At 39.3% G+C, this 15,424-nt stretch overlaps 1 protein-coding gene across 1 annotated transcript in view; it reads right to left on the bottom strand.

Annotated features, from left to right (window-relative positions):
- Positions 1-12,403: 12,403 nt before the first annotated feature.
- TBX18 (T-box transcription factor 18) overlaps positions 12,404-15,424 on the bottom strand; it is a 30,423-nt gene continuing 27,402 nt past the window's right edge. Inside the window, exon 8 of the mRNA XM_067702654.1 lies at positions 12,404-15,403. Coding sequence (XP_067558755.1) covers positions 14,679-15,403 — 725 coding nt within the window. The 3' untranslated portion in view covers positions 12,404-14,678. The remainder of the gene's footprint in view (positions 15,404-15,424) is intronic.

The raw sequence follows: 15,424 nt of genomic DNA, 5'->3' as shown, positions 1-15,424 counted from the left end.
ATGGGTCAGCTAAACAGACATAAAGTCCAGCTTCCTCTATGATAGCTGCCTTTCCCCCCTTATCTAATGCCAACTCTACTTTTTATTGGATTTCATTACTTCAGCGCTCTTCATGGAGACTCAGCTCCTGTAACTGTTACAGCTGAGGGTATTTTAGTACTTTAAACATCATTAATTAACTCTCTGCATCGTGCAGGCTGGACACATTTCCATCAAAAGTTATCATCTTGTCCTCCAGCCTTGTCTTGGCATGGTGCCCTCTCAGAAAGCCTGGATTACATCTAAAACCATGTGGCAGAGAGAGAAGCCAAAGATGGGCTATCCTGGGAAGATTCAGGCTGGGAACAAACCTCTACTGTCCAAACAATAGGGAATCAGAATCAACCACACTCAAAACAGCTCCACTGGCCAGCCCACAAATTTCCACATTTCTCTGAGCAATTTTACTTGCTTCCATACCAGCTGCCCCATCGTGACCCCCTCCACTTCTATTATAGTGGCAAATAAATCCAAAATCCAGTTTCAACTATGTCTTCTTTCCAAAATACATACCACTTTAGCATACCAGGTATACCTAACACTTGTCATAAGCCAATAATCATTTTCATGGAGTATAAAAGAAATTCCTCTTTTCTGCAACAATCTTCCAATGGTTGTCTTTACGAGAATCTATCCTGAGTCACAGCCATTAGTCACCCATTGGGATAAATAAGCTTGTTTCTATCCTTTTACTGATTAAGTTATGCATGGCTACTACAATGGATATGAGAAAAGAAGTAAAGGGTATTAACACTTAGTAAGTACCTATTATGTGTCAGTCCCATTCTGTGACTTTAAGGATCTCACATTCATACTATTTATATAAGGCTAACAAATGCACAGTAATGGCTACTGCCTTTTTTTTTTTTTTTTTTTTGCGGTACGCGGGCCTCTCACTGTTGCGGCTTCTCCCATTGCGCAGCACAGGCTCCGGACGCGCAGGCTCAGCGGCCATGGCTCACGGGCCCAGCCGCTCCGCGGCATGTGGGATCTTCTGGACCGGGGCACGAACCCGTGTTCCCTGCATCTACAGGCGGACTCTCAACCACTGCGCCACCAGGGAAGCCCGGCTACTGCTTTTTAAGCCATCACTTGCAGTGATCCTGTTGTCTGCTTCTATGAGTTTCTCTTCTCAGCCTTTACTTCCTAAAGAAAAGATGCCCTTTAGCTCCAAGTCCCATTCAAGCCCTCCTGGGGATCACAATGCCCATACTTCTCATTTTTCCAATAACTTGGGTATAAGACTGCATATGTTCAAGTGTTTAATAGAATGAAATTAAATTCCCAAATCACAGAGATCTGGCTCTCACTGAAGCTTGAGGATTATGCTGTCCAATATGGTAGCCACTAAACACTGGTGACTGTTGAGCACTTGAAATACTGCTCATGTAATTACAGAACTAGATTTTAAATTTGACTCAATCTTAATTAATTTAAGCTTCAATTTCAAAACAGAAGCAATGTAAAATATTTTTCCATTAAACAAAAATTTAGTTTTGAAAGGGCTGCCCTGAAAATTTAGCATCCAAATTGAGATGCACTGTTAGTGTGACATAGATACTGGCGTTCAAAGACTTAGTCCAAAAAAAACAGAATGTAAACTATCCCATTACTTGTTTTTATATTAATTCCATTTTAAATGATAATATTTAGAATATATTGGGCTAAATAGAATACTTAATTAAAATTAATTTCACCTGTTGATTTTTTTAATGTGTTCGCTAGAAAATTTAAATATCCACATGTGGCTCGTTTTATATTTCTATTGGGTAGTGGTGCTCTGGAAAAGGATTATAAAGAGAATTGAAAGAGTAGCTTCTACACTGAAATGTAAGGGGAGAAAGATAGAGGAGGGAAAAATGAGTAACTATTCATTTAGCCCATCTAACTTTATGAAAGGAAAGTAATTTTATTTGAGACAACACCACTGGCTCATAATTCCCTGTAGGGTTAATTTTCCATTCCATGTTCCTAACCAAAACCCTTCACTGGCCACTTCTGAGTGGTGAGATTGTTCTGTGTGACACTGACTAAATGCCTGGACATGACATGTCCCCTCCTCGTATCAAAGTGCTTCAAATGGTATAATAAACACACAGCTTACAGTAATGGCATGAAATGTTTCCCTACAGGGTATCTGTGTGGAGCTTGATTAGATGGAAGGATTACAGGAAAAGTTTGTGTCATAACGATTCTTTAAAGTGAAACCGTAGATCAAAGTTCACCACTGCCAAATATACAACTTGAGAACAAACTCAAGAGCTGCTATTAATCATGGTTTCTGGGGATTTGATGACACAGATTAAACTGCTGTAAAGAATACTGCCGTGCATCACGTTCTTGCAACTGTCATCAACGCTTCTGCCAAGTGTTCACAGAGCAGGAAGAAAAGCTGTTCAGCCTTTGCTGTAGGGGCCTCTCTCACTGAGATTAGTCAAAAATCGGCAGCAGGTTTAAGTTCATGACAACACCTCAAGGGTATCTGCAAAGCCTCTGCTTTCCTAGAAGGAGAGAAAAGTCTTGGACAGATTGAGAGACAAAGTGGAGGTGGAACATAGGGGGACAAGTCAATTGAGATCAGATAACATATTTAATTTCACTTCCATTGAACTTCCAGTCAGATGTAAGACTTTCCATAGAGATTCTATAACGTGTTTTAAGTAACTTATGGTAGATCATATTTCAAAGATCTGAGGATATGTAACTTTTTTTCACATTTTGAACATCTTCCAAACAGAAATACTTCTTCAAATTGATGGCATCTTATAGCCGCTGTAGCCAGGCAGCAGCTACGATGAAATCATTGTTGCCTGCACGCCGTGGGCCCATTCAGTCATACTGGTCTTATTTTAATCACTTTCTTTGAGTTCTATTCTTTTTAAGAATTATTTTTAAAAATATTTATTTATTTATTTGGCTGCACCAGGTCTTTGTTGCGGCATGTGAGATGCTTCGTTGTGGCACATGGGATCTTGCAGTTGCAGCATGCCGGCTGTTAGTTCTGGCATGTGGGATCTAGTTCCCTGTCCAGGGATCGAACCCAGGCCCCCGGCATTGGGAGCACAGAGTCTTAACCACTGACTGGACCACCAGGGAAGTCCCCCTTTGAGTTCTTTGCACTGTTGGTACAACAAGGGCTGAGTTCAACTGCAAAATAAAATGTCTCTAAGAAGACTACGTAAGGATACTGTGTTGAAACAAAAGGCTATTGCCTTTTTGTTGCCTCGCATTATGTTTTGTAACACAGGGATTACTGTGAAAACAAATCTGGGATCAGATGGATTTGAGTTCAAATCCTGATTTTGTTCCTTTCCAGCTGGGTGGCCCTGACTAGGTGAAACCCTTATTTTGCTTCAGTTTGCTTATTTATAAAATTGTACTAAATAATACTTGTTAGGATTTTTTTTTGTTGTTTTTTTGTGTTTTTGCGGTACGCGGGCCTCTCACTGTTGTGGCCTCTCCCAACGGAGCACAGGCTCCGGACGCGCAGGCTCAGCAGCCATGGCTTACGGGCCCAGCCGCTCTGCGGCATGTGGGATCTTCCCAGACCGGGGCACGAACCCGTGTCCCCTGCATCGGCAGGCAGACTCCCAACCACTGTGCCACCAGGGAAGCCCCTTGTTAGGATTTTAAAAATTAAAACACGTAAAGGAGCTTTGGGATCATAACTCATGTTAAAAGATTTTCAGGCAATGACACCAACCATCATAATATTTAAATTTGAAGCTGGTGCACTTTTCCTTGAGCCAATACGGCACGATCAGTGAACTTTGGCATGAGGTCAACTTTTCCATCAAGAAACAAATTGATACAATTCTCCTCCACTCTATCTTCACTATCTCCACATATTTGCTCCCTTTTTTAAGAGGCGTAGAAAAAAGACTTTTCTCAGATGAAGGCTTGACTTCAGAAATAATGTCCCATAGCATTTTGACATTTTGTACACATATTTCCAGGGGGATCATAAGAGGAAAAGCTGACCATTTCATTTTTCCTCTTTTCAATCCCTTAAATTGAAGTAAACTTAAATTAATTACACAATGAGGCCATTAGACTGCTGCGGCTCTAAGTTCACCTATGTAAGCAAACCCAAATCTAAGCCTGCAAAGGCTTCAAGGTTCCGAAATCAAACTCCCAGGGACAGCCAATCAAACAGCTGACTAGGCTGGGCTGTGAGCTAATAGTCAAGCCATAATTCCCTCCCTTTGCCTTGCTTTGGAGTTTATAAAAGTCTGACCCCGAGGTCCTCTCTGTGGAGTTCTCCTAACCACTTCGGTTTAGCACTGCCAGGTTAGAACTGATTTTCGCTCAGATAAACTCTTAAAACACTTAATATGCCTCAGTTTATCTTTTAACAACTCTAAATTTAACCAGGACTTTCCCACTGGCTTCGAGCCAGCTCTGAATCCCTTAGCTACCCATCCAAGGTAGGGGCTGCTCCCGGGAAGCTGGTGAAAAGAGGGAGGAAAGCTGTGGTGAAGGGTTTGTTTTGAGGATTATTCCTGCCAACCAATTGCTTCCCCTGGCAGGAGTTTCGGTCATGCGGAATCAGCAAGGAGCACTTTCTTTCCCTTTTTTCTCTTCCCTTCCCTCCCAGTCAGGCTTTCCCCTCAGTCATTATTTTTGCCCCAATCTCCTTCCTTCCACGCTGTCAGACGCTCTTTAGGCAACAGCAAACAGGCTGAACCCCAGTTTGTCACCTGATGGCCCAGTGATTGTGGGCAAGTCCTTAATTTTTGTGAGCTCCAGTTTCCTCACTTATAAATTGAGGATCGAAACATCTCACAGGAGTGTTGTAAAGACTAAATGGAATAATGTATGTGATTATGCAGTATGTTCTATAAAATGCTATGCAAACGCTAGTCATTTTTTAATATCTCCTATGAGGAACATTTTGCATTAATTTTTCCCCATCTTCCGCTAGGAGGAATTGTCTTCTTAATTCATTTAATGGGGGTAAGGCGAGAGAAAGAATCACATTCACTAATAAATGATTATCTGGGCTTTAATCAAGGGAAGAGGATGACAACCTTTCATCCTGTAATTCACCAGTGGGTACTGCACAGAAAGAGTAAAGAGCAGAGCAAGGAGAAAGGGGCCAGGGCATCCAAGTCTCCTCAGCCAGGAAGAGAACCACCGATACCAGAAACTGTCTTTCCTGCTTCAGAATTAATAACCGCTCTTCCCAAAACAAGCCTTGTCAAAGAGAATTACAATGTGTAAATACCCCTGAAAGGACTCTCTTGGCTTCTTCCTGATAGAAGGGAAATGACCTGAGGCCTGGGTCGTCACCAAATGACTGTGCAACCAGCTCAGCCATGTGGAGGACAGAGGAGAACTGTATAGGTGCTCAATAAACATGTACATCATGGATGGGTTGCCAGGCAGAGTCTTGTAGCCTACTCAGTTTTCAGTGATGGTATAGTCACCACCTACTGGTAGTAACCCTCCAGAAGTATCATCCACACAGTGGGGTGAACTGCGTATTGAGGAAGATTTATCCTCTCCATTGCCCAATATCCACACTTCTCTTAGGACGTGCATTGCTTTCTGTTTCACAGAGTTTTCTAGAGCTTTGCTGTTCAACGTGATAGCCACTAGCCACGTGTGTTTTTTTTTAATTTAAATTCTAAATAACTAATATTCAATAAAGTTAAAAATTCATTCCCTGAATCACACTAACCTCATTTTGAAGTACTCAGTAGCCACAGGTGGCTACTGTATTGGTTGGTGCAGCCAGAGAATATTGTCACTGTTGCAGAAAGTTCTTTTGGACTATTGGAGTATTCTGTTCCAGAATACTCACTCCTCACTTCCACCACCCTTCCCTGGCCTTTATCAAATAGTGCCTCATCTTCACGGCTTTTCTTGATCCCTTCCTTGTGCCCCGTATAACCTTAGTCACACCCTCCAATGTTCCCACAGCTCTTGGTACTATGTCTATTTTAACATTTACCACATTGTGTCAGGACTCTGTGTTTAACACGTGGGACCCTCTGATGAGGCTCTGAGCATCCCCCCAAAGAGCAAATTCTTCTTGCTAATCACATCTCCAGCCACAGAATCTGGCATGTGGCAGGTGTTCAACAAACACTAAATGCAGGGATGAATTAATGATTGAACCACATGTAAATAAGCAAACACATGTATTAGGAGGGCAGGGTGTCATTCACAGCCTTCTCCCTGGGGTTCTGACAGATGCATCACACACACACAGGAAATTAGAAAAAACACAGAAACAAAGTACAATTTTATCAATCTGGGCAGATAGCTGGTACCCCCAAAGCACAACTATGGTAGAAGTTACTTTGTGGACACAGTGGGGCTGCCTGCTTTATGGATGTTCCCTTCCCCTAGTCTCTGCTTATGTCAACCTCTTAGGTAGATCTTACTACTAGAATCAGAAGAAATACCAAGCCAAGTTCTCTCCTGTATACCAGAAAAAAGGAACGGGCAGAGAGCAAGAAGGGGCATGTGTGCCCCGATATGCAGTGCTATTAGGTCAACAGTCATTGTTACAGGTTTCCTCACAGCAAAGAAGTTTTTCTCCAAGGTGTCTTGGGTCTCCACCAACAGAGAAAACATTTTTATCCTGACAGAGCACCCCCTAATCCATGTGAGTTGGAGAGATCTCTAGGTACTCTTCTGTAATTTTATTTTTTAATCTTACAAAATAGGTGCTTTTTCTAGATGAAATGATATTTATTGTAACATCAACTCACTTGCACAGATGTACAACTAATAACCTACAAGTAACTATGTTAATAACCTCATACGGCAATCCCTTTAGAGCCACTGGGCCCATAGCTCCCAGGATACAATACATCCATCACCTGTGAAGCCTGGACTTCTCTACCCATCTCACTTCAATCAACAACACATCTGTGTCCAGCTGGGTGTCCTAGGATGTAGAAAGCCCCACTTTCCTCCTCTTATTGCTAGACTAGACTCTAGGGATGACTACAACAGAAACAGTCAATTCCTGAAACTATAGCTTTGCCTGCTGAAGCTCCCTAGAATGAATGATCTCCATGCTGCATATAATACATTCTCCCCTTAGGAGTATTTCCCCTTTGAATTCATATAGTATCCTAATAGCTTTTGAAGACAGTCATGATAAAATACATAGAATATGGGGAGGAGTATCTTATGTAGGTGTCAGCCACAATGCTAACAGGAAGGAAGGAACAAAGGAACGAAGGAAGGAAGGAAGAACAAAGGAAGGAACGAAGAAACGAAGGAAGAAACAAAGGAAGGAATGAAGGAAGGAAAGAAGAGAGAAAGTCTCTCCTTTCCTGTCCTTTTGTGAGGAACTACTGATCTCTGTGTCTCTGCTGATAATGGCAAATTGGCAGCTCACCAAGCAAAACCTGCAGACCTATCAAATTTTAGGTTCCTTTGTAGGCCTACAAAATTTATTCAATTTTTTATTAATTTATTCACACATTTACTCATGTATCCGCTCCTTCATTAATCACTTTTTTATCTTCACTGTACGCTGTGGCAAAAACAAACGAGATACAGCTCTCTCCCTTATGGATCTCCCATTGTAGCTGGGCTGGTTGGCCTACATGAAGAGCATATATTGAGTTATTTTCTTTTGAGAGAGGTATGCATGGAGTGCTGTGGTAACATTCTAGAGGGCGAGTTTATTTCTCCTGGGGAAAGGAATATGGAAAGAATGGTAATTGGGAAAGGCTTCACGGAAGAAAGAGTAAGTAATTCCTTAAAAAATGAGCATGTAGGCTTGAAGGACATTCAGGGCTGAGGGAAAACCATGAAGAAAGACAAGGAAGCTTGAAAGGGTTTAATGTCATTGATGGAGGCTATCACTGAAATTTTCTGAATATCTTGTCTGAAGCTTGTAGATGGTCAACATTGTTACCTCTGAAGGTCAGTTGCTTCTCCACATACAACTCTCTTACTTGACCACTCAGGCTCTTCTAGCTCTAATTTTTATATTTCTGTCTCCCCATTCTGCCCTCCCAAGGTAAAATTGAGTGGACAGCAGACATTTAAACATAGGCAATTGCTATTTCCTCTCTTCTCCACACACCAAGGTCATCAAATTCAGAAAAAAAAAAAAAAAAAATGAGCAGAAACTACAAGGGACCTGCCATGATGTTCATTCATTCCTTAGTCCCTAAAGCCAGGGACTACTGGAACTTTGTAACATTCCTTGATAGAAATGACTTTTAAAATTGTCTTTATCATTGATGAGTGAGAGCTTCTATTCTCTTTGAAAAACATACGGTTCAACTAATTTTCCCTTGAAATTCATTTAGGCAAATTAAGAAAAAGAAATCTGCAAATCTCTGCAATCCATTTCACCAAACACCTTTAAGAACAATATGCAGGAGTTTTCCAAAACCCTAAACAAGTAAGGTTTCCCCTTCCTGTTATTAATAGGGAAATATTTACTACAGTTCTGTCAACAGAGCCAAACTGAAACAATTGCATTTAAATGATGTTAGGGTCTCCAAAGAAAACCACGGAACACACTCAGAATTAAGGCGATAATGCATGCCTGTTGTACCTTGGCATAGGAGCAAGCATTTTGCAGTGACCATCTGGGATATGTAATATCATGGTAAGGGCGAGGGCACCAGCTCACAGAGAAGCCAAGAGGCAACATTTTTTTCCTGCCAACTGTGATATGTTACAGTATGAAGTTTTCTTCCGTAGGAAACCAGCATTTCAACTTTTACAGGGCATTTGAAGACACCAAAGTTTTTTTTCACTGCAATACCTCAAACGTCTAAGATAATGCCAATGTAGATGCTCAATAAATATTTATTGATTGAATAAATACTGAAAGTGCCAACCTTTTTCTATGGTAATAAAAACTTCATGATGCTTTGGGATATTTTCACTCTCCTTTTAAGGCACTTAAGGATGTAAAATTATTTACCCAACGACAACATTTCAGGTGTGTTGGGAGGAGGTGTAATTTATCAAGTACTATTAAGTTTATACAACCAAAAAGCACGCTAAAATGCACTTCTGTTACTACTACTTCTACTAAGAATGTGAAAAGGCAGATCTTAAAAGTTCATCAAAATGTCTTGGCCCACATAATGAAAGTACAAGCAACAAAAGAAAGAAATAGATAAATTGAGTCTCTTCAAAATTAACAAATTTTGTGAGGCAAAGGATATGAACAATAAAGTTAAAACACAGCCCACCAAATGGGAGAAAATATTTGCAAGAAATATATCTGATGAGACTTGTATCCAGAATATATAAAGAACTCTTACACCTCAATAATTAAAGGACAACCCAATTAAAGATGGGCGACGGATCTGAACAGACATTTCTGTAAAGAAGATATACAGGAAAAGATACTCAACATCTTCAGTCATCAGGGAAATGAAAATCAAAACCACAGTGAGATATCACTCACACCCACTAGGATGGCTATACCCCAAAAGACTGATAATAACAACTGTTAGTAAGGATATGGAAAAATCAGAACCTTCACACATTGCTGGTAAAAATGTGTACTGGTGCAATGACTTGGGAAGACAGTCTGGAAGTTCCACAAAATATTACGACAGGATCCAGTAATTTCGTTCCTAGGCATATACTCAACAGAAATGAAAACATATGTCCACACAAAAACATGTACACCAGTGTTTTTACCAGCATTATTCCTAACAACCAAAAAATGAAAACAATCCAAATGTCCATCAATGAGTGGATAAATAAAATGTAGTGTATACCTACAATGGACTATTATTCAGAAAGAAAATGAAATTAAATACCGATACGGGCTACAACATGAATGAACCTTGAAAGCATTATGCTAAGCGAAAGAAGCCAGTCACAAATGACCACATATTGTATGATTCCACTTACATGAGAAACACAAAATAGGCAAATCTATAGACAGAAAGTAGATTAGTGGTTGCTTAGGACTTTGGGGTAAAGAAAGAGTAGAGGGAAAAGGGGTGACTTAATGGGCATGGAGTTTTCTGCAGGGTAATGAAAATGCTCTAAAATTGATTGTGGTGATGGTTACACAATTCTTATTACACGAAAAACCACTGAATTGTTCACTTTAAACAGGTGAATTGTACAGTTTGTGAATTATATCTCAATAGAGCTGTTATTTAGAAAAATGTCTTTGCTTTATTATTAAGTTATTCTAGTGACCTGATTAATATAATTTTAAAATTATCAAATATTTTAAAATGAATATAGTTTTAAAATATTATTTTAAAATTAATATAATTTTTTAAATGAACAAAGGATTGGTATGTTGATCCAGCCTTGTGCAAACTCAGTGAATTGCAGAGTAATCAACTTTTTTATATTTTGTATCTGAGTCTCAGCATGAATAAAACCCTTCAAAAAGACAAATTCATGTTTTTTTCTCAGTGAAGATTTAAATGAATTTTGAATGACTTGGAATGATCTCTAAATATTTTACTAGGTTCCATAATTATTTCACTTATTTCCAAAGTGAAACAATTTTACGCCATGCCACTAAGAGCAACATGAAAAGGAAATTTTATTAACATCTTTTTCTATTCACTATAAAGTAGCAAATACATAATTAAGTGCAGCTTCCTTCAAATACTAATATACAAAAGTATGTCTTATATATTATAACTAAATAAAGCACAGTTCCATTTTTTAAAAACTCTAAGTAATCCAATAAATTTTAAATAATCCTGGTGGCGTAATGTCCTTTATAAAGATAGATATATATCTAAAATAGTTTTATAAAAACATACCTTTTGGAAATATATATATCCAAATATATGTACATCTCTCCCAAAGATATATTTTTATAAAGCTATTTTCCTACTATCAAGCTGAATATTTTTTATGCACTAAGGTCATATGAATTTGAAACTGAAAGGAATAGTACAGATTCTCATCCCAGACACTTCCTTCACATACAAAAAAACTGAGCTCTAAAGTGGTTACCTTTTGTCCAAAATCCTGATTGGGAAACCCATTGTTTGAAACCAAGTTCCCTATTCTCAAGGAAGTGATGATCTCACCATAGCAAAATTCCAAAAACAGAAAATTCACCATTTGAAAATCTATCAGCATGCAGATGGATACTAAGGTTATAAACATCTGTTGGACGTTTCTATACTTGAAAAATATATATACATATATATATTTGTTCATTTCCATCACTGATACTGTTTTCAAGTTTTAAGCTCCTAGAAGGCTGTAATCACATATGTCTACTTAACTGTTCACATGTTCAACCTCACCTACTGTTTATCTGAGCACATATTTTAAGGAATGGTGATCAATGAGATTAAAACACAATATGGTAATAATTTAATAAAATGACTTAATTACCAACGGAAGGCTTAAGAAAATCTCCATGCAGATGAATCAATAAACTCCCCATGAGGAAACCCAGCAGAGTTACACTTTGAAATAAAGGATTCTTTACAAACCTGTCTAATTAAAGACAGCATTCGCATAGCATCCACCAACTCTACCATGACCCCTGAAAGAAATTCATGAAATTAAATAATGGCTGGTATAATGGCTTTACACCAGGCTTGGTTAGTGATAACTTTTCTTGCACCTTCTTCTTCGCATTCATATTTTCCCAGAACTTCCCTACTCCAAAAATTACTCCTTTCTCTTAATCAAACCTCCAGCTATCTCTAAAACGTCTGTTTATCTATTTCATACTAAGGTGTGAGTTGCTAATAGGTTTAAATCTAGGGAGTGAGGTCTCAAGAGGAATTCACATTTTAAAAGTGAGGTGCATTTTGCTCAAAACTCCACTAATATAAAGAGTGAGTGTGATCCTTTGCTATATCAGCAACACTGTGCCCCAACCTTCTCTGGGGGCCACCAAAGTCTCCTGACCCCCTACATTCCAGAAATCAGGGGTCAGCAAGTGGGTGCCCTGCTTGTGAAAAGCTGGTGACCTCTGGGAGGGAGCTTGTATGGAAGCAAGTGTTAATTTTCAAAATGTGACTGGTTGTGATAGCAGCAACCTCACCTCATCACAATGTCCCTTGGAATGTTTTCTGAGTAAGGGGTCTAAAAGTGATCTGTCATCACTGGTCAGTGGTATAAGCAGCTCATTCTTATATCCTTGCCCTTCCCCCCCACCCCGGACCCGAAACAAAACATCCCACTCTGCCCTCCTCTTCTCACATGTGAATTTTCATGTGTTCAACATTTGTCAGGTCTTCACCTTCAATGAAATGGTCAAGGCACCAAGAAATTATATCGAACACATCAAAAGTGAATACCAGGCCCGTTTCCCCGTGCCTTGTACTCATAAGCCACAAAATTTGTGCTTGGAGCATGCGTGTGTGGGCCTGTTCTTGGAACAACATTTATAGACACTTCAAATGATTCCCCTCCAAAGCCATGAAAGGGTTTAGTAACACACTTTAATATATAATTTCTTAAACATTTTTTAATAAAATACAGATATATAATTATAATTATCAATGCCTGTATGTCATTTAATATAATGATAAAAGGCTAGTCTTTGAAGTGACATGATGATTAATATTTACAGTAAAGCCTAAAGGAAACAGCATTTGTACAATATTGCTAAATCGAAAAGAAAAGATTAATTAAAAATGCTACTTGTATTGTGGTGTCATCTCAAATCACAAAGAGCAGAAAGGAAAATTCTCATCGTATTAATGCATATAGGTATAGATCATTACTTTCTATGTTTTCTCCAGATGGAAAACTCTCTTGTTCTCCTTAAATTATACCAAGCACTGAGGCTGGGATGTACTCATAATAAGGACGTTTCCCAAATCTTTGTCAAGTTATTAATACCATACACAAACATCTTATGTAGATCTACCTATTGGATATATGTCATGTGCCTTCATGCTAATTTTAAATTTAAAGATCAATACTAATTGGACAAACTGTTAGAGAACCCATGAGGAAATTTATCAGTATATATAAACAGAGTCACATTCTGTGCAAATACTGTTTAAATAGTAATCTCCCTCAATATGTAACAGCCATGCTGTTTTAAAGTAAAGAAGCAAACCAGGAGCTTCGCCCTAGCCCCATCTAACCTAGGGATCGGTTAAAGCCATTCTGTTTAGCACTGAAACACACTGCTTTTGCTTGGCAAATATATGAAATGTAGCGAGTCAATGAACAGACACATGATTTTATCCTCAATAGACATACGGTAATCCTCTTCACTTGCATTCTTAGCCTTTCCTATTCATCTCATTATGTGCTATCAAAGTTACTACATGCTTCGAAACCCTGTATACATTGTTTTAGGGGTTTTTAAAAAATAATACTGCTTTCATTTTCTTTTTTTCAGTTTTGAGGTTAAAAATGATGTTGAGGTTAAAAGTTTTACAGCTCCTTTATCATAATTGGTATCTTCCTCCTTAGTCTTCCAAGAGGAACTTTATAGTAATGGGCTTTGGCCTTTGCACTGCAACCCCCAAAAGACAGATTGCTGGAGATAACCCCCTGAAATTCCTTACGGCGTTATTTAACACCATGAAGGCCTAGAATCTATCTGTTTTGAGAAAGACTTCAGACAAAGGGACAAGGTTCAGGAGGGGGAAGGTTTCAATTTGTAGGAGTTATGAGATATAAATAAGTAGCATAAATGCCTTTTTCCCTTACTTATAGACCATGGGTCAGGAATCTCAAAGCAAGGTGGAAAAAAATCCTGAATTAAAAAAAAACAAAACACTATAAAAACCTAAGGGATAGCTAACAATATAATTCTTCTTGATTTAAAAAGCTAGACATTTCTCATTGGAATCAAAGAATTTGAGGTGGATTTATTTTCTTTTTGCCATTCCAGTCATATCATATATTCCTTCCCTGGTAAAAACTGGAATTTAAAAATGTCTATAGGACATTCTTTAATAGTCTACTTGATACTAAATAAAATGAGCAAAAAATCCAAAATACTGGAAATTTATTCTCTGCAGATGAATAAATACCTCTTACATGTCCAATAGAAAGTGAAAAAGATCACAAGCTTTTCCATTTTCCTTAAGAAAGTAATTACTATGGATTATGAATTTTTATAGGACCAAAGTCACCTAATACCTGTGATAAATAAGAGCAAGTAGGAACACAAAAGCTAATCCTTCATGATTACAGATACCTCAGTACTATTACTAAGACTTCTACTGACTTAGGTTCTCACATTGTGCCCAAGAATAACAGAATTCACAAGACTCTGTGTGCTGGTTACTGCTGGTTATCAAGCCTCAAGTAGGAAACTGTGTAGAGCATTTTCCTGATAAATTAAGTTATATGTCTTAGTCTGGTTAGTGTCATTGCCAAGTTTTAAGTTTGCTGTTTGGTTTTTTAAAAAGTATGAGAACTTTGGTTAAACATACTACATTTATGCCAATACTCTGTGTAACTGGGGGGAAAAATAGAGGGAGGATGTGGTTTTGTAGGCTGCAAAACCCCACATGCCATATACAGTATACATATGTACCAAAGATAATTACAATCTCACCATGAGAAAGTCAAAAAAACTCAGTGAGCCTTCATTTTCTATTATATGTACATTTTACAAGCTACTGATAAGTTTCTTTTCATATTGCTTTCCAAAAAGAAAAGACAAGGAAAACGAAGAAAGAATATACATTAGCCAGATTCCAATGTAGTTTAACTTAAAGGCTTCATCAGACCATATGTGCAGACACTTGAGATGATGAGAGAGTTAAGCTTCCTAGGGTCCTAGAATCAAAGAAACTCTGCTGACCCCCACTGCTAAGCAGGTGCACTCCTTCCACGGGGGGCAACATCTGCCGATCCGTCATGGTCCCACTCGGTGAGGACCCCAAGAAACTTCCTTGGGAAGAAACAATTTTCTCAGGACTGGCAGCCAGTTTGGGGGATGTGGAGAAGTTATATCCGTACAAGGCACAGGGGCTGTGTAACCTGAACGTGTTATAGGAACCCTGGTGTGTCTGGTTAGCAGCAAAGGCGTTGCTGGGGGGTGAAGGCATGATGTACTGGAGCTGGGGGGACATCCCGGAAATCTGCATGGACAAGCTGGTCTGTGGGCAGCTGAAGGTGTCCCCATCCGTGCCGCCCATGGACATGTTCACCGAGGCGCTGCCGCTCACGCCCACGTAGGAGGGAGTCCTGGGCGGGGCGAAGGTCTCGCCCGTCTGATTGGTGAGCCTGTTGTAGGTCTCGGCCAAGGACGTGCTGTATCGGTTGAGGGTTAGGCTAGAGCGGGCGCATGCGGAGTAGTCAGCCGGGGCCAGACTACACAGCTGGCTGGTGTTGGGTCCCAGGTGGAAGGCTGGAGACGAGCAAGGGGAGCCGGACAGAAGATGAGGGTGGGTGGCCGCAACGCCATTCCCAGAACCTTGGAGTAAGGTGGAGGAACCTGCATTTCCTACAAAAGAAATTGAAATGT

The sequence above is a fragment of the Pseudorca crassidens genome, chromosome 13 (genome assembly GCF_039906515.1).
Source record: "Pseudorca crassidens isolate mPseCra1 chromosome 13, mPseCra1.hap1, whole genome shotgun sequence".
Classification (NCBI taxonomy): Eukaryota; Metazoa; Chordata; class Mammalia; order Artiodactyla; family Delphinidae; genus Pseudorca; species Pseudorca crassidens.
This window is presented reverse-complemented; position numbering and strand designations above follow the sequence as displayed.